We start from the raw sequence: 20156 nt of genomic DNA, 5'->3' as shown, positions 1-20156 counted from the left end.
CACCGTCGACGGGTGTATCGTTAATACAACTATTGTTTTAACCACAGTGAACGGTATTAATCGTGGCAATCGGTTAAATAAATCGAACGAGCTGCTCGGTCTCGATTCGACGGAAAAATGGAGGGCTGCACCGGCTGAGATCGAGCGTTCATCCGTATCATAATGTTTTTCAATATTCACGCGCACTGGGAATCGGTTTGGACACTCGTTTTTTCTATAGTCGGTATTTGTTAATTGTTGATGTCCTTGTGTCTCTTTTTTATTGTAATACATATATTAGAAAATTTGCTAGTTTGAAAGTGACTCGTAAATTGCAAATTGAACATTTCAAAGTTTCAACATTTCAGGATTCCACAATTTCATAACTTCGAAGCCTTAAGTTTTTCACTATTTTCCAAAATATCTCTTTATTCGCTTTCAACCACGATGCGAAATTAAACATCGATAACATTTGAATGTACGCCGAGAAGCAAATCTACAATTTAAACAAATTGAAAGAAAGAAGGGATCAAGAAGAGTGTCCAAAGCGTTTCGACTACCGCAAAACATGCTCGCTCGGGCGAAGCCGGCGCGGCCGAAGTTAAGTGTCGCAGGATTATTAAAACGAGAATTTGCGTCTTATGCAGCCAGAGTTATTCATCCGAACAAGAATGATAATACGTGTGAGAACAAAACGACAGGTGCTATCAAAAGAGACTTTGTTCGTGGTGGTTTTTCTTTTCTGCGAGCAGTGTGCGCCGCGCAAGGTACAAAATACGTCCGGTCATATTAATCGATTAATCGTAATCAGGACAAAGAGATAGACAGAGACAGAGAGATACAATAGATAGAGAGAAATAAAGAGAGATAGATAGATATATAGATTGATAGATAGATAGAAAGATAGATAGATAGATAGATAGATAGATAGAGAGAAAGAGAGAGAGAGAGAAAGAGAGAAACAGAGAGATAAAAAGAGATATGATGAGTCAGGGGGGTTGTAAACGGGGAACCAAGGTAGTATACGTAGGCACAGCGGTGAGTTAATGGTAGTAATCGTTACGCTAAAAATTAATCAAATCATACGAATTATTACGTACGAAGAATACCTCATGCTTTTACCACCGGACAGAGGAAACCCTAGAAAACTAAAAGCTAGCACAGGCGAGATTCGTAATATATCTTTTCATATCATTCATTTTTTTTTTTTTGGTTTCTTTAAATATGTTTCATATCATGTGTGTTTTTTTTTTGTTTGCATTATTATTACTTTTTTTTTGTTTTGGTTTTAGCATTCGACACTAAGGGAATTCCGACCTTTCTCCGTTCGTCTCTTCGATCGACGCCGCGTGCTCCGGTGCTCCGGATTCCTTCTGTCGCCGTCATCGCGGTGAAAACGACGATCCTGTGTCTCCTCGATCTTCGCCCAGTCTCCTCGAATTATCTCGTTCCGATCTGTCCAATGATCTTCCAGTTTCCTTCGATTCGCGTTGTTCTCCTGTCATTGTTCTCCGTCCGCTTTGATTCTCGATCGTTCGATCGTCGCTTGATCTCTTCCGATTTCGTCATCGAAAATGCGTTCGCGGTGGCGGCTGTCGTTTCAGAGGATCGTGTCTTCGTTAGCCACGGCCTTGTCCCGCCTTCGCGGCGATTCAGTGACGGTTCCGTGCGGTTTCCGGCGTTCTTGACCTTTCCCTCGGGATGCAGGGTCGGCGGTGTCTCGCTGGTGAATGATTTCGTGCGATCCGACTACCTTCCGTGCCTCCACGCTTCTTCAAATTGTATGAGCATCGATCGCGCTACTCGGCGAACTCGTTTCCCGTTAAATTAGTTGCGAAGAGTTTGGGATCCCGAAAATATCTACCGTTCCAATAAGCTTGTTAAGCGAGCTAGGAACTGGTTCGGAGAATCCGAGAATATCCACTTTCAACTGAATCAATGAATTCTCGTTTCATTGGACTTGTACGAAAACCGATCACCAACGCACGGTAGAAAAGAAATCAATGATGAATTAGCCCGAATATTCATGAAAAAATAAAACGAAGATACGGAATGAAATTTGTTCGCGCGACTCGGGTGTTAAGAAAAATTTCCTTGTGTGATTTGAGCTGTTTTGAAATTTTGTAAAATATTTCATTAATGTCTGATCTTTCGCGATTAATTGATAATAGATAATAGAAACCGTAGAGTCGACGTAAATGCTGCACGATCGAATATTCCTACTGTCTTTCCAGTGACTTCGACGCGTGGTAAAGACGCTACGATTACCAGGCCCTACTGTCATCCCGGTGACTTCAACGCGTGGCAAGCGTTAAGACAGCGAACCAGCGTCCGAGCAGTCTTTTACACAATATCCTGTGAATTTCATACTCGTAACATTTACGATTGCAACGGTTCCACAGGAAATACGATATAGTAATGACAGTGATTCTCGATACCTCATGCTTATACACTGAATTATTACACAGCACGAAATAATCCACCGACAAGACACCGCCAACAGGTTTCCTCTACGTCTTCGGACAGCAGTTCCGCTAGCGATCTATCATCGACTGGCAACCGATCGTGGGTGATCGTTGGGTGAGGTCGTAAACGATATCGCGGTTTAGCAGCAGCGAATGACAAGAGCCGACAGAGAGAGCAGGAAAACGACACAGAGAGAACGTGATAGAGCACGGTATATAATAGAGAAACACGGTATAATATATCTTGTTTTGCAGAACGGCCTTTAAAAATACATTACTTGTGAAGAAGGTAGTACACGTGGCATGCAAACGGTGACAAGTCTTCTAGATACGTTATCGAGCGTGTCAATCAAGCTTTTACGGGGACTTCCGTCGGCGAGCAATGGCGTCTTCCCATAAACTTCACGAAGACTTAATGAAGAATCTGATAACCTTAAAAAACCAAAGCTCTACGTTCTTTTAATTCTGAAATATCGAAAGTGAAATTCTAAATTGCCAATGTTTATTCATCCGTTTCTATAATATCCACTTCATTATTTGCAGTCAACTTCGATTTCCCCATTGCTCGACTCCGGACACCCACATCTACCGGGTTACAAATCGATTCCGGGCTTCGTGATCGTCACTGTTATTCACTGAAAGCTAAACGCCACTAATCAAGACCAGAAAAAAGCCTACAGCATGCAGTCCTCTGTTCGAGAGAGATAGAGAGAATAATTTAAATTAAGGGGAAAAAAAACAACGAAGAAAAAAAAACAGAAAAAAAACCAAGAGAACGGGTCTGGGTTACACGAGATGCTCTCGAAACGATCGCGTGACGTGTTGACCCGCGTTTCGTTCTTTGTTCGCCGCGGCCGGGGCCAGACCAACGTGGAATCTCGGTCCCCGCGGCACGCGCGTATCCTCGACGGATTTCTGCGTGGCGACGAGCCGGGTTCGATCGAGCCTCGATCGATTCGAAGAGTTTCTCCGTTCGAAGCGAAACGAAAAAACTTCGGTGGTCCCTTCGACGTTCTCGTCGGTGAACGTTCGAACTTCGGCCTGGGAAACGTAACGTAGATAAGTGTTTCCGACGCGAACGCGCGGAAAGGGAAAAGTGGAGAGTAGCGTCTCGAACGACCGAAAAGAAAAACGCGAGAGAAATCATCGACGAGAAACCAGAGACAGAGGAAAAGTAGAACGACGACGCTGTTCGAGATTTTGAAACGATCTGCGACGTTCGTCGGGCGATTCTTGTGGAGTTCCTTCGAACACGAAGTCGATAGTCGATCTGGATCCTTGAGAAACTTAATTTCGAGGAATAAAATTAATCGGAGAAGCTGTACGGAAATTCCTTGCAGAGAATGATAGATACCTAGGTTAAATTTAGATAACTGTTAGGAATTGCACCTTTCTCGTACGACGGAGTACCGATACAAAATTAAATTCCTGAAGATTAAGACCGACGAAGCGTTCCATGAATCTATAAAATGTACGAAATCCACAGAGATCGCCCGTAGAACGATAAGTAGCACGAGATTATAGAAGATCCGTTGGACAGTGTATAATCAAAATGTGGAGGGGATCGAACGAACGAAATCGGATGCATGCCACGTAAACCGAGAACACGCGGAGGCGGAGAATGTACAAGATAATTCCCTCTAGTTTCGGTCAAGTAGAAAAAGTTCCTCTTTATTGGCTGACACACAAATTCTGTATCACCGGGGCGTCTTCCTCCGCGATAAACAAGAAAACCGTGTCGCGGCCACGCGAACCTGGATCATTCTCGTCGACAGTCGTCGTCATCGCCGCGATCGACATCGATTGTTCTTCCGGACGCCGTTTCCTTGATCGACCTCGATCTTCACCTCTTTTTCCACATTTCATTCCTCTCTTTCCTCTTCGTTTTCCAATTCGCTTCTCCGCGCGAAGACTTTCGTCGATCCTCGGTCTTCCCACTTTTCAATCGCGGTGGTTCTTCGGTTCCTCGGCTCTCACAGTCACTTTTCACCGGTGTCCCTTTTTTCCACGGGACTGACCTCCGGACATCCGAGGCGTCGCATCGAGGATCCATCGATCGAATCGGAGCGATGATTTCAGAGTTCGTACATGTCTGTTACTCGTATTTCTAATTGAAACATTCTTGTTCCTTGATTCATCGGTTTTCCGAGAAGTTACTCGATTGGCGAAAGTTCATGCGAATTCAGGGTATCAGAAGGGTAGAAGAAGAAACTGAGATCAACGAAGAGATCCTCGGCACGCAGCCTCGCTTCCGGTTGAAAATCGGAATGTACGCGTATGTTCGATCGAGTCCATGAATCCTTACACACTGGCAGTCTAATACTGATCTAAGTACACGTCTAGGTAACTCACATTTACGGATCACTAGAAATTAATACCCTGTGTCACTTCGCGGCGACTATCGGCCACGAAATATCCTAGAAAATACATGGAAAAAATAGAGAAAAGAGAAACGAAGGATAAGATAAATACCCTGACACTGAAGACAGGAAGTGACAGTAGCGCTTCGATGGAGTTCGTCGTCGACGAAGGTCTAGATTCTACGAATACTATCGCTGGAATACTTTTGAATACCCTGTAGCTCCGTTAAACTTACTTTTAAGACTAAGGCGTTCGCGATTGCACGCGTGGAAACGTCAGCCAGTGGTTCCTGGAGGAACGAGGGAATTTTTTGCCGCCCGATGGAGATCCCACGGAAGATTTATCGTCATCGGGACCGTAAAGAAAGCGGAACTTTTTTCCCCGGTGGCCGTTCGAGGCTTTAATGGATCCACGCTGCCGTTTCTTTCACGGCGCAACCGTGAGCCGCGATCGCGAATCTTCGATTCGTTGGCCTAAGAACTAGAGGTTCGCCTCTGTCTCGTGCCGACCTACCACTGACCGATAGACAGACACTTTCCGCGATCGTTTCAAACGATTCCGCGACAGGGAAACTCGGAGAACTTCACTCGGCTGCCGGGAAAACAAGGAATTACGAATCGCAGCTCGCGGTGGTAGAGGAATCATCTTTAATCCCGAAATTTTAGAACAAATTACTTCGAGTGGTTCCATTTGTCAATGGATTCTTCGAAGGTCTCAAGCGTTCTTACTTTTAAAAGTATTCGCTGTTAAGGTGAAACTCGTTGGCGAGAACTACAGTTAACTCTCTTCATACCCGTCTGTTGAGAAAAGTTTCAGCAGTTTCTTAATTAGAATGCGATTTTAGCGGATACCGAAACTGAAGGCGAAAGTTAAATGATACGAAGTTAGGTGTACTGGTCCCGTTATTGCAAGACAAATGAAACCTTAGCGACTGAACATTTTTATCCAACGTTTTACGAACTACTTGCTTATTGTTCATGTAACACAAAAACCAATCGATATTCAAAGGTGTTTGAATTAATGCTCACCGACGATTCCACCGCTCACCTGCATTCCTTTCGAAATTCCCTGTTTCCCGCGGTGAACCGACCGCTCGTTTCCCGCCGCGACGACGGTGGATGTAGAACAAGGTAATTAAGTGTGTCTGTGCGCGTGTAAGTACGTGTATGTGCGTGTGTCTGAAAAAACGTAGGATCTGGGCGTTGGTGCGAGCTCTACCTCGCGAACTGCGCCGGGTAAACGAACGAAATAGAAGAAAGAGAGAGAGTGAGAAAGAGAGAGAAAGAGGGAGAAAGAGAGAGAGAGAGAGACAGTGAGTGAAAGAGAGAGAAAGAGAAAGAAAGAAAGAGTAAGAGAGAAAGAGAGTGAGAACGTGAAACAGGAGAAGAAGAAGATACAAGTAGAGCAGAGACAGTAGTCTCCCGCGAGCTGGTTGAACGACGAGCAATTAGTTGTAGGTAAATAAAGTCTGTACACCCACCTTGGCTCTGCTGGTATCATCGAGAACCCTAAAAGAAATCTTTCTTTGGCAGAGTGTAAGGGGGGTGGTCGATTGGTTGGATAATTAGGCCATTATCTCGCGAGGACCATCTAAGGATCAGTGCTAGATCTGTCGCACGCTGCGAACGACGCGATCGTCGTCCCATTTATCGACGATGCGTACGCGACAAGCCGTTCCGTTTGGAATCGAGTCGCCAGGGCGAACTAAAGAAACCTTTCATCGTTGAAAGGATACCACGAATTCGTTGGATATCGATAGAGAATGTAATTTACCCGCGGCGAGAATGCCACTCGCCGAGAGAAAAATCCTTCCCGCGCGAGTAATAATTTCGGGGTTGAAATATCGGGACGGAGTCGAGTCCAACGGAACACCAAGTCGTTTAATTAAGAGAAACTCTTACTCTGGCAACGTGTCAGCCTCGACAGAAATAAAGCTAAAAGTATGTATGTATATATGTATATAAGTATATACGTACATAGATATAAAAAAAATAGGAAAAGTAGAGATCGTGGATCGCAGGGGAGCGCGCGCGCCCTCCTCGATCACGACTCGAGATCGCGGTTTCATGTTATGCTCGTGGCTGTCTTTTTCGTTTTTCATTTCATTCTTTTTTTTTTTTTGTTGGCTTGGTCGTGGTGTGTTGGCTGTTTTGGGAGGAAAGAAAACGAAAAATGTGAAACTCTTTGCTGTTTGCTTTGCTCTTTCTCGGTTTCTCGTTTTCGCTTTCGAGTTTCAACGTGACCGGAGACTGTCTCTGATTCGTCTGTTCGCTGGCTATCAGCGAAGTGTCTCTGATCGTGTCGCGACACTCGCGGCCGGGCCCGGCCGACGGCGACCCGACCCGCGTGATAATATCGTCTCTCGCCGTCTCACTGTCGTCGCCATTGGCCCCGATCATCGCCTTCAGGAGAACTCGTAGCAATTCTCGCGGATCTCGAAGTAGAGATTCAGCAGTGCCGACTCCGGCACGTCGTGGAAGCACCTACCCTCTGGCCACTGTACGCATACTGGAACAGAAAAATTCGGACGGTTCAGGTTAGCGGGCGACCTCTCGTTGACCCTTAACGCTAAGATTGAAGCGACGAATTCCGAAACAGCGAATCATTTCGAGAAAATCGATCTTTCTTTTCGTCTTCGTTAGTTCATTCGTTACGTATTTCATCGATTCTCGCTGTAAATATTATTAAATAGGTCTGAGTGAAGTGAGAACAGTTAAATCAATAATTTATACAGGTGAAATTTAAAAGTGGACATATGCTGTTTTGGGAATTCATGACTTAAACTATTGAAAGAGCTAAAATGATCCATTTCGGAATTCTTCTTTTGCAATCATTAAAGACAGCAGATGCTTGTCTGAGGAACTATTAAGAAAATTGAGATAGAAATAACTAAATTGTCATCTGATAACTGAATAGGTACGATCTTAGAGTTTCTATAGAGTAATTCAGAAATGTCAACTTGACTGCTCGGTGGTTGTAGAGTTAATTACGTTACAATTATTCACCGCAAGATCAACGTACATTGTAGCTCCTCAATGTTTATTTTCAATTTAACTTAATACTACGTTTCTGTTGTCGCTATCATTACATCTGAACGACCACACTTGAACTTAATAAAAGAACTTCGAAGTTTCGCGAACGACGCGATTATAGATTAAATATTCATTGTCCAATTAGAATTACATGAACGTCTATTCAACGACGCGACCCAGTTTTTATAAATGAATATTCTATCTTCCAGCTTGCTAACTGCAATAGAAGATGCACCCAATCCAGTCGAAATAAATTTTAAAGAAGCCAAAGACATCATTTCTTATTTCCCTTTTCCTTCTATTTCTATCCTTCAATACCTTCTTTTATCGTCTACATATTGCACCATTATTCCCTGTATTCTACATAATATAATTATTATTATAAACATATCAATAAGAACGAACGATAAAAAGTCAATATCGTTGATGTGAAATAAAAATCCTCCGACACCCAAGATTCAACACGTCACCGCAATATGAAATCACCAAAATAAATCTTTCGTCGAGCGCACTACGGAATCTATCACAATTTTCATTTTGTCTACGGTGTTTTATAAAATGGAGGACGGGGAACAAGGCGAGCGTCCCGGAGAGACGCTGATCGATTGCCTTTTATTTCTCCATGGCTCAAAGGATGCCGGCCCAAGTGTGTTTTCTCACGAAAGCAGATCCTCCACGGGAATCCTTCACCGAGCGACGGTTTCCGTCCCACGCGATAAATTATGCTCGCCACGATATCGGCACCGAAATAGATCGCGAATCTGCCCGAGACATTCATCTTTCCCCTCTCGAAGCTCTCGTCGCTCCTGTCGCGCTTAACGCATGTAAATTGTAACCGATATACGGATATTGAAATATAACACAAGAAATAAATCTTCGTAGCATGATAAAACAGAAATTTCGTTCACGTTTTCAACGGACCATCGAGCAACAAATAACACTGGGTGACTGGGTTTTGTAATAAATCAATTTTACGTTGAAATTAACAGGTTGCGTTTCCGGATAACAGATAGACGCAATCGTTTATTACTTGCCATCACAATTCTTACGTTACGCTATTATATAGCTACTAAGCTATCCAAATTCTAATTCTAAGCTAAGCAATCGAGACGATTAACAATCAATCAGAGTGTTAAACAGAATATTATGAAGAACAATTGGAAAAAGTGAAAAATCGTATGGGAAGTTTCAGTTGAATAATAACTCTTGACCAAAGGATATCTTTCAATCAGTGACAGAGTAATTTTGTTCAATAATTTTATAGCCTCCGAAACGAAAGGAACGAAAAAATCGGTCGAAACGCCCCAATTCAAAGCTGATCAACTACAAGAGCTCGGCTATTGACACAAATACACGGCCGCGCCGCGAGAAATGAATCTCTAAATTAATTTTAAGCGGTCGAAAGAGCCGTGCACGCGCGGCGGCCATCGGAACGAACTTCAATCGAATTAATTCGCGCGTAACCGACCGACAGCAGTTTGTCGACATGTACGATGGATTGGCTTCCGCGGAAGGATCGTGTCTGGATAAATATGAATTCGCAACGCGCCCTGGGACGGCTTTTTCACGGATACGATCGGATTTATTCGGGCCTCGCTTCGGATAAATTAAACGATACTTTCCCTCGCGCCGCCGGTAATTTCGATGGGAGTTTATAATTCCTGTCGCACGTCGATAATGGAATTCCGAATGGAAATGCCAGTCTGGCCGGGGAAAATCATTCGATCCGTAACAATCACCGAAGGACAATTCAATTTTTCCCTTCTCGGTATTGTATTCATTAAATTGGCTCCGTGCGCTCGCGCCGACAAGATGGCGGGTACGGGAAACGCGAGACGCTTGACAAAGAGAATGGAATTACCGCTGGTAAAAATGGACGTTTTCATTAACGAATACTTTATTTAATTAAATACTGCAATCCATTTCGCTGTACGTCGGAAATTTTCAAGGAGCTCATTCGTATTCGCGTTCAGTAAGTGCTTTGTGCTTCTTTTATATTCTTCAGAGCCGCGTGCAGAAATCTTTGTAAAACCGAATGCAAAGAACATTCGTTTGTGAAATGAAATTAGTCTCCATGCGAGTACTTCGTTATATTCCTGATTCACGGCGTAACATTTAATTAACAGTATAATTAAATTCCATTTCTATTCCAGAAAATTACGTTCCATTAGCAAATCAATGTTCTCATGTGCATTTCAAAATACGAGTTCGCCGCAATCTTAATATCTATACCTTCAAAATTTCTATTAAAAAGAATACAAACCAGTCAACTTAACTACTCTATACTTCCACCATTACCACGCTGACTGCCAAGAAAACCTCCACAGTATTATATATCGCTTATTTCTTTGTAGCAAAGACAAAAAGAAACAGTTACTTATCATTTGCAATCGCAATGAATACGTTACTCCGTTATCCGCTTACTTACGCCGTTGAACATTTTCATCCATTACCCGACAAATCATAATGATTTTCAAGTAATTTGGAAGCTCCGGTGATCGGTGACCGCGACAGTCAACGCGTTAATAGCAAACACGTCGAGCCAATCTCTCGCGTTCCATCAGACGTATTCCCCAATCCGTCTCAAGCTGTTCCGTCGCGTACGAAATCGCGTTTCGCACTAATCAACGTCGTCATCGGTTCCTCGATAACCCCAGACACATCGGGCCTCTCGGCCAATCCCGTTGTCCCGCTGTCCGGCTTCTCCGGGATCGGCGGAAGATCGGGAGAGCCGATCCAGCGCGCGGCGCGACATTAACGGACAGTGATTTACGCGGCCGTAACTGGTCGCGATTTCAGGATGGTCAGGGTTTGACGGGCGAACGTCGCCGCGGGGATTGATCGTGGGATCGCGTGACGGCCGGCCGTGCGCCGCGAACGATGCGGCCTTAATGAAACGGAAGGCGGCGAATTATTCGTCCAACCTTAACCCCCTCAAAGAAACACCACCCCCCTTCGTTCGATCTCTTCCCCCTCGCTCCGCCCTGCTCGAAACTGACGACCCGACTGAACACGCTATCTGCCCGCCGCGTAGAATCTCGTGGCGCATATCTCTGTCTAATTTAAATCTCAATTCTGCTCGTTGATAAACAACGGTTACACGGTCCTCGCCGGGAAAACCGTTCCACTGGCACACATGCGATCGACCGGCCGTTGGTTTTATTTTTGAAGCGCAACTGTTACAGAACTTCTGCGATCTACACGGCCGTTCTTCTTCGTGCATTTCGACTTCATTCTACTACGTTCGTTTCGCAGGAATTATTTTGGATGCTATTATTCCCTTTGTATGCTGTCTTTCTCAGCTACCTAAAATTATTTTGTTTATAGTTTATTAGAAAAAGGATAGAATTCCAATGGAAATCGTCACAACTGATAATAGAGGAATAATATTTAATTAGTACTCAAAAGAATGGAGTGACATTTATGTCAAGTCCTATTTAAATACTTCGACACGAGTCTGACATTGCGCGGCTTAGGGTTAACCCTTTGCACCCGAGAGATGACTCTCCACCATTTGATTCGATGCAGTAAAACTATAAAATTTGATATTTAATATTGTGTACAATGCATCGGTGTGTGAAATATTGGGATAAAAATGCTTTGTCTCTCAATTTACTCTATTTCTCTTTGAGTTTATTTCAAAAAAGTTTATTTCCAGTGAAACACTTACAAGTGCGAAGGGTTATCAGCCGAAATAACGTTTCAAAGTGATCGAATTTTACCGATCAAATTCCACAGGCTGATAACAGCAAATACATTCGAATCGCGCGACTGTTTACCTCCTCAATTCTAATAAACGTCTTCGTTACAGACTGCATGGTTCTCTTACAAAGTAGGTATGTATATACAGCCGCCGTATATACCTTCGTTTGGCTCGTGCACCGTTTCCCCTTAGGGTATCAGTGCCATTATCGAAGATCGAATATTCCGAAGGTAAACGTCTGTTCCCCGGTGCTCCGCGGGATTACGAAGGGGCAGCAACCCGCAAACACCGCGGGAATAACAAGCGAAAGGTGGTCTCCGCCGGAGGGTGTGTTTTCGCGGGAGCGCGTGTACACTGCGCGGCCCCGCAGTAAACTCCCCGCGCCAGCCGCGTCGGATGGAACGGCAAAGACGAGGCGTCACCGCGAAAAAACACGACTCGAAAAATCCATTTCGCGAAATCGACGCGACCGAGGCGCACGAAATCCGTGGGACGACCCCTTGGGACGCCCTTCGAAAGCGGGGCTCCCCCCGCTGCCATTGGAGGATGTTTTGGCCTCCATTTGCAAAATTGTTTCGACGGCTGATGAGACTTTGGGAAGAAAGGCAGCGGAGATGAGAACGAACCGAAGGGTCGTTCAGGTTGATGTTTGAAACTGAATGTTCAACATTTATTGGGTTCATGAATATTTATTATATCAGGGGAATTTTCGTGAGTTCGATAAGCGGTCTAATTACTGTTTAAAAATGTTTAGTAAACGAGCTGTCAACTTACTATTTTGAAATGTTCAATCAGTTTTACATTGAAGTTCTTCGTGTAATTGTTCATGTAACTATATCTTATGTGAATTCTAGTATTCCAGAAACAATTGATCGTGACGGGAAGTCGCCGAAATAACTTCACAGAATGTAACGGTTCAACGAACGTTTCTCCAATAGAATACTCAAGGAGCGCATTAAACCCGTGATCGACTTCGTTGGAATTTGTCAATTGAACGCGCTATTTCTCGTTGCCCGTTAGAATAGGGAAGTCCCTATTAAAACATTCGGAATCGCTTCCTCAATTTATCCGGGCGAACGAACGATCGGATTGTTCTCGGCCGGATGACGGCGGGGAGCAGCGTCATCTCGCCCCGGGTATTATTATTATTTTCCCTGGAGGTATCGTCGGTAGTCGACGCTTTTAGAACGACCGGCGGGAATTATCGAGTGCAATTTAAGGAAGAACCGTGTCGGCCGAATCATCCGGGTCTTCCCATTCGCCTGTCGGCCGACAGAAATAGTCCGCTTTGAAATGTTGTCTTTCCGAGGGGACAGACGCGCCGTGAAACGCGCGAAACGCCGGCTAAAAGGGTGGGGTTTCTGCTCCGTCTCTGGAACCCGGAGGTACTGTGCCATTAAACAGTGGAAAAGCGTGACCCGTAGCCTCGGGAAAATGAAACGTTATCGAGTGCCATTGATGAAACGGCTTTCCTGTAATTTCACGGATCGCCTTCGTTCCAACAGGCGACGTTTACTGTTTCGTTCTTACAGAAATGGAATTATGGTGGATCAATGTTGTATGTAGAGTGCCGTGTAATTTGATTTTGTGAATCTAATTATTTATTTCTTTATTATATAACTATAACAAGTTATTGCCAAATGGAAATGAAATAATGATAAAGAACGAAATAAAAATCTAGAAATTTCAGAATCCAACAACTACTAATTCGTTCTGAATAGGATGTTGAATATCTCAGAGAGGAACGTTCGTTTAATTTCAATAACGGATCAACTTTAATACCAAAAAGCATATATTAAGAAATATCACCGTGGCTCACGAGGGATATCCCTCAATTCCCAAGAATCGCATTTCCTATCGAAAAGATTCTCGCATCGATGATCCCTCACCGCATCGAGGACAATTTCAAAGACGCCTGCACGTATATCTATGCACCGCTCGAATCTCTCGAGTGACGGGAAGATCTCTCCGTCCAGGAAAATCTTTCGTCGCGAGCGGGTCCGACGGAAAATTCTCGAGAACCGGCGGGAGGCGACGACGCATTCTAGAGACCCGCTGACGCTCGTCCCCCGTCGATGATGCATCGACAACAGACCCGCGTCGATACGCGTGAAAAATGGTCGGCGGGTGAAATTTTCAAGACCCGGGAGAAGCTCTTTCAGAGGCGGGCGGCACGGCGACGCAGTAGCGCGCCGCGATACACCGGAGTTGCTTGAATATTCACTCTGTCGTCCCTTATCGCTTTGTCCCTGCTCCGCGGCGAACAAAGGGAGAGGCAGTGCAGACGGCCGGATGAGGGACGAGGGGAACGATCGCGCGTTTTCGTCCGGGATTCGTCGTGGAACGTACGAAAATCACTTTTACGAGAGTCCCCCCTTCGACGTCCCCCTTCGACAATTCAATTTGCTCGAGGATCGTTCCATTTGCTGCGTCTAATTAGCAGACTAACGCTTTTACAGCGCGCGCTACGAGAAAATTTGCGAATATGTACTTCGTTATTTTCCATTCGTTGAAGGTGGCTCGCGGAAGACAAGGGATAATTCACTTAATGCTTGATCATCCGAAGTTGTTACCGTTGTTTCGTTAATTAACACAAGTTTCTATGATAGGATAATATTGGATCGGTCACTGATATGCGTTTAAGAAGATACTATTTTGTTGAATTTCCTAGTGGTTCGACTCGTCCAATATCGCGGGCAATAAATTGCGAACGAGGGCAGAGATTTCGTTCCGTCGAAATTATCTGGTGATCGATACAGGCAAAATGGACTGAATGGAGGGCAGGAGTCGTGAAATTTCAGCGTTATGGGATGGTTATGGCAGTTTCCTGCAGCATTGCGAAGTGATAAAATATCTACGGTGGAATTTTATGGCGACCAGGTGAGACGGGATTGGGAATCGTGATTATTAACTTTTACCCTATGACTTCCTTTACAACTGCGCTCGTTGAAATTCTTTTGTTATCAATGGATTGATAGACATAATAACATCTATATCTGTTAAATCAACGCAATGAACTGTGAAGCATAAAAGCTGACAACAGAGAAATAATATGTACTTTGTGCTCGAAAGGATCGAGTGACATTTATTTTCAACTTCTGTTTGAGATCTTAGTCGGGAGTTCAACGACATATCGTATAGCGAAGGGTTAATCGTGTCTCACCTGTTCGGATCGCTCGATACCCTTTAAGGTAACGCGTTTAAGCCGATGGAATTCGAATCGCGGCCGCGATCGCGGCGACATTGACGCAGCGGACCTGTGGGAAATGCCTGTCGAACCGACGATTAAGAGGTGTTAGCCTTGCATCGCATACCGGGTGCGCGGCAAACGGGCTGAATCGGCCTTAATCTCGCCGCGTGTGGCCGAACGCACCGGCCTCCACGGCTCGCGGATAATTGCGCCCGATCCGAATGTTAGGAGCGAATTTCACCGACTAATGTGGTCGGCAAGGAATTGGTGGCAATCGATTTAGTTTGGCCGCGCCCAGCCTCTTCGCTAGGATGCGGTCGAACCATGGAATCGTTCGGATGATTCCGATGGATACCGAATAGGATTTGATTACGTTAAGTAGCCAATTTCTGTCCTTGGATCCAATCTCAGTTCGCCATATCCCTTCCTCTCGTCTCTCGTTTTCCTCGTCTTTAATTTTAATCCCGCCTATTAACCTTCTGCAAGGTTGACTACTACTGCTTTTCGCTAATTCCACATTCAGAGGAGCTCCTCAGGGGGAGTCCTGGAGCTTTTCTGTAGAATTCTATTTCAATTCTAATTGGCAGTTCTAGGGGAGGGCTGCTTTTTTTCCTGCTAATTCTGCCTTTCTCTGAAATCCCTAGGGAACACTTTTCAAGAGTGCTTTTTTCTTGTGATTCTACACACCTTTTTACTTTTAAAAGCTTCGATGACCCTCCCCGATTTTCCGTTTCTATACTTTTTCCCTTATTCTTGGAGAGGTAACAAACACAACATCATCCAATATCCGCTTGCGATTCTACGCTTTCTATCTTTAAAAGCACAAACTTTCTGATGATTATCATCACACACCACTTTCGCTGTTAAACCCCTACTTGCGCGCGTTTCTAGAATAGTTTTTCTCATAGAATCTATTTCTCTCAAGCTCTTTAGGCGTTGATGCTGTGAGCAGTAAATTATTAAACACATACTTCACTTTCTATAATCTCCCTGATTCTATTAATTTTTCATTGCCTTTAAGGACAACTAACTTTGTGATGATTTCTATAGGAAAAGCTAATAAAGCTAATAGTAATTTTCGAGCTTGGAGAAAAAAGCTCTTTTGATTATTTCCTAGTGAAAATCTTTCTACGATCACTAATTTTATTCAGAATAATTGAACCTTTTTTGTCACTAGAAAACTCCTTAGGGATGATCGACTGACTTTTTCTTTCCATATAAGTGTACTTTTATTATTAATTTTAACTATAACTATCAGTAATTAGAAATTGTATAAATTTAATCTATTTAAAACAACAGCCATTAAATTTATATTCTAAATTACTCAAATATTGCAGAGTTCAACACTACTAAATAATTTAATGGAAAAAACCGTTTTTAGTCCCACTGAGAATCGAACCTTGCTCATTCTAGTGGTGTCCAACGACACCTCCCACTGATCCATTTGTAACTTCACCAATGTCTCGCATTCTACAAGGTATATCTCCTTCACTTCTACAATTCCTCAGTCACATTCTCACTCGTCTGTCTCTTCTCCTGCTCTATCTATCTACTCAAATCCTATTTCCCTCCAGATACCATTCCTCTCTTTATCCTCTCACCACTGCCTCTTTTTCTTTATCACATACTTCCACTTCCATTATCCAATTATCCTGTCGCTGCCAACATCTTTCCGTACCTATTCGCAGACTCGCCAAGCGAACCAACCGAGACGCAAGTTCTGGGAACAGTTTCAGGCCGTTACCCCAGAGCCGTCGGTCGACGTTCCCGCGACGAGAAACCGCGGAACGCACGGCTGGAACCCGTTCGTCCCGGCGTCGGACGCCGTCAATTAAGTGTCCGATTACGGGCTAACGGATTCGCTTATAATTAGAAACGCTTTCGTCGACCTGATCCAGGTTATTCGAACGGTCCGACGCTTGGGAAACACTTGGCAAGCTGGGCCGATCGTCATTGTTGTTCGAGTGGCGATTATTTATAACTCGCTACCCTCCCTCCTCGCGAACTCGTGCTCGAATTGAAAAGTCGCGGCGGATCGATGAGGACTCGCTGTCGAACCGCATGGAAATGGTTCGAGCGGAGAGCTTGAAATATCTACTGTCTCTGGCCGACATCGGGTAGAACCTCCGCGACTAAATCCCTGATAGCTGTATTTCCGCGTGGACCCATGAAATATTCAATTGTCGCGAGCGTTACCTTGTCCCCTATCGCGTCGACGCGGGACCTTGTCATTTTTGGACAACCGGGAAAAGTATTCGCGCGCCGATCGGTATTTTTCTGGGTCAACGCTGGTATCCCTCGGTGGATCGTTCGAATAATCCACGCCGTTCGGCTCGGAGTGCTTTTTAATATAGCGACGAATATGGGGCACGGTTCCAAATAAGCAATTTTTAAACGAATGTCGCGTTGGAAATAAGCATGGTTATAAACGTTGCGATAGTATATTCAATATGTAAAACTGTGTCATTACTTCGCGTCACTGTTTTGAATTTTGATCGGTTTGTAAATGGAGCTATCGTTCTGCAGCGATTCCACCTTCGTCGATTTTCGTTTGGAATAAAGATCAGCTATTCCTTCAATTATCTTAAAGCGTTACAAATATACTCTATTTAAATTTAATAATTCATAGAACTTACTCGAGTCTTTCAAAAGTTCTATAAGAAATTTTAATGTATTTTTTCGAAATGTATAAAATATCCAGAATGTACTTTTTATGATATTTGCTAGGAACAGTCATTTCTCATTACAATTGTGGTTTACAGACATTTGAATATGCACGAGGATTTACAGTGATCGAACGCAAGCCACGTGAATCTCGTTAGAACTCCAGACGAAACCACTGAATACAAGACGAGTTTCGAGGCAAACGCGTCGCGTTTGTAATTTTCGGCGAGTTCGCGTCACTTCGTAATTAAACGGAACGGCGCCGGCTGAGTCCCGGGTATAATCAAGCAGAATCCCGATTTGTTTTCGATGAGAATTGTTTCTCCCTCGGCGTGTTTTCAGCTCGTGAGAAACCGTCACGACGACGACGACGACGACGACGACGACGATGTCTCGGTCGTTTTCGGTCGAAGTGTAGCGATCGTTGCTCGAGAACGAGGGGAGTCGCAACTGGCCGATCCGCTAATCCGGATTAAGTCACGATTCGAATGGGGTCGCACAACGGAATCGTGATTAGATTTAGATTAAAGCCAATTGCTCGGACGATCGGATTAGACTCGGGGCCCCGGCGATATTCCCATGGATTCTACGCCGACGAAACGCGCCTGATGGTCTGCGCACACGGTCATTTGTACCGAAACCTCGTAGAAGTTTGAAAACGGAGAAACGATCGTTTAGAAATCGAAAGAATAGTTTTTCGACGAGTGGCTGTGGATTCTAATGGCAGTATCTAATGAGAATTGCAAAGAGAGGTTCAGATATTCATTGCTTGCCTGCGGTGTTCAGTTAGTGCCTAGTTAAATGATAGTTTCCTGCGCAATATTATAACGTTGACATGTAAATATAATAATGTAAATATTAATGTCCCGATATTATAAATATTAATATTTTAAAATTCCGTGGGTCTCGATATTCCCATATTATGCGATCCTGTTTATCATCCATTGCTCATCGTTAACATCTTAATCGCTTATCTCATAGCAACCGACAAATAAAGTGCAAAAGAAATTGCTACCTACCGTTGGGTACCGTCGGTGGTTTTTTCGTCTGCACCCTCGCCGTCGCGTTGTTCACCTGTCGAATTCAAAAGCACAAACATTAAAAACCATTGTCTCCCAGACCATCCAACTTTACTTCAGATCAGCGCCGAGATCCGCGTATGCCACGTGTCGTTCGCTGTTCATCGGGAACCGATCGCATTTCCATCGACGATCCTTCGACGACGCGGAACCGTGTTCTCGAAAGTTTGAAACGACGCGTCTCGTCCCCGTCGAAACGCAATCACGAAGCGATCCCAACGGGAAACGGGACCGCGCCGCGGGGAAACTTGTCCGTGGAACTGGACGTTCCCGATGATAGCGAACGATTTTTCGTTAGAGAGAAAGGAAAATGATCATAAGGACCAGCTGCTGGTCTCCGCCGAGAAAATCGACTAATGCCAATTCCATATCGCCGGCGAATACGCGGATCTCGTGATCAGGATCGCCGTCGACGGACTCACGATTCCTGATTTATATCCTCGATTCTCTCATTTTCCCTCGAATTTCCGTCGAAATAACGGACTACGGGATCGGAATCACGCGTCCGTCGATCGGCGTCCAGTGATTTCGTTATTGATTTCAGATGCAGTTGCGCGCCGCTCGTTTGATCCTTGGAATCCTTCATTTTCAGAGAACATTCTTCGCCTCGCGTCCGTTGCAATCGGCGATAGGTCGGAGCACGCGAAAACGAAATCACAATGGAACGTAAGTTTGAAATGTCAATTCCGAGCGACGCGCAGCCGCGAGTTTTCACTTGAATTCAGATGTTTCACTCTGTGTCTTTCTGCTGAGCGATCCTCTATCCGTGAACCTGACAACTGACGCTTTGTCCATCGGTTTTTGAGCTTTCCAAGTAAAACTGATTGCAACTGATTCGTTTCAGCCAGGTTCCTGGATCGATCGGACCCCCTTCCACTCTGAATTCCCGTCTAAATTCAAGGAACGCTTAGAATCTAGTTTCTCCGGCACGAGCAACGTCTTCGAGAAGCTCCTAGCGTTTCCCGGAAGCTTTGCTCGACAGAGTTCTTGGCCTCGAGCGCGCGCGACCGTCTATCAATTAGACGCTAATACCCCTCGGTACGCGAGAAACATCGAATAATTTTGCATCGATTCACGTCGGTCAATTAAAACTGTGCGTCTTCGAGGCTAAGAATAGAAGCGTTCGATCGATCGCTTTAATATCCCCGACGTACGATCGGTCGCAGCGGTCTGATGCTCGGGTAACGTGTTATTCGGTGAAAAATTCGAACGTCTCGCGATAGGTGAACGCGCGGAACTTTCGTCGGACAATCGACCACCGTGCACTGTTCAATCATTCTCGCAATTGTTGCAACCCGCGAATTAAAATACTATCGAGTTTGCGACATTAACCCTTTGCGGTCGAATGCCGCCCTAATGGCGACTTCGAGCTTCCATATCTGACATCGAAAGCTGCAAGTAAATCACTTCATTATTCAAACGAGAGACCGCTACGTGGTTCTCTTTCCCAGTTTTCTCTTCTGATTTTCTTCGATGCATTTCCAGTGTTTTCAAGGACTCTCAACGTAAAAGCTAAAAAATTCTCGTCCGCAGAGGATTAAAGAAAGAAACAAAATCCATATTAACGTACACACGCGTTTGCGTACTCTCATCACCGGAGAACGCAAGATAAATCGAATCTAACCCCATTTTCCCCTCGACGAAGTTGACTCGAACGGTGCGTCGGTGTACAATCGTCGCGAA

At 44.5% G+C, this 20156-nt stretch overlaps 1 protein-coding gene across 1 annotated transcript in view; it reads right to left on the bottom strand.

Moving 5' to 3' along the window:
• Nucleotides 1-20156, bottom strand: part of LOC116430551 (uncharacterized) — a 385600-nt gene that overhangs the window by 45470 nt on the left and 319974 nt on the right. Inside the window, 2 exon segments of the mRNA XM_076372297.1 lie at nucleotides 7293-7313; nucleotides 18414-18468. Of these exon segments, the coding sequence (XP_076228412.1) occupies nucleotides 7293-7313; nucleotides 18414-18468 (76 nt within the window).

The sequence above is a fragment of the Nomia melanderi genome, chromosome 11 (assembly GCF_051020985.1).
Source record: "Nomia melanderi isolate GNS246 chromosome 11, iyNomMela1, whole genome shotgun sequence".
NCBI classification, from domain to species: Eukaryota; Metazoa; Arthropoda; class Insecta; order Hymenoptera; family Halictidae; genus Nomia; species Nomia melanderi.
The sequence above is the reverse complement of the archived record's forward strand: the minus strand, read 5'-3'. Positions and strand labels throughout refer to the sequence as shown.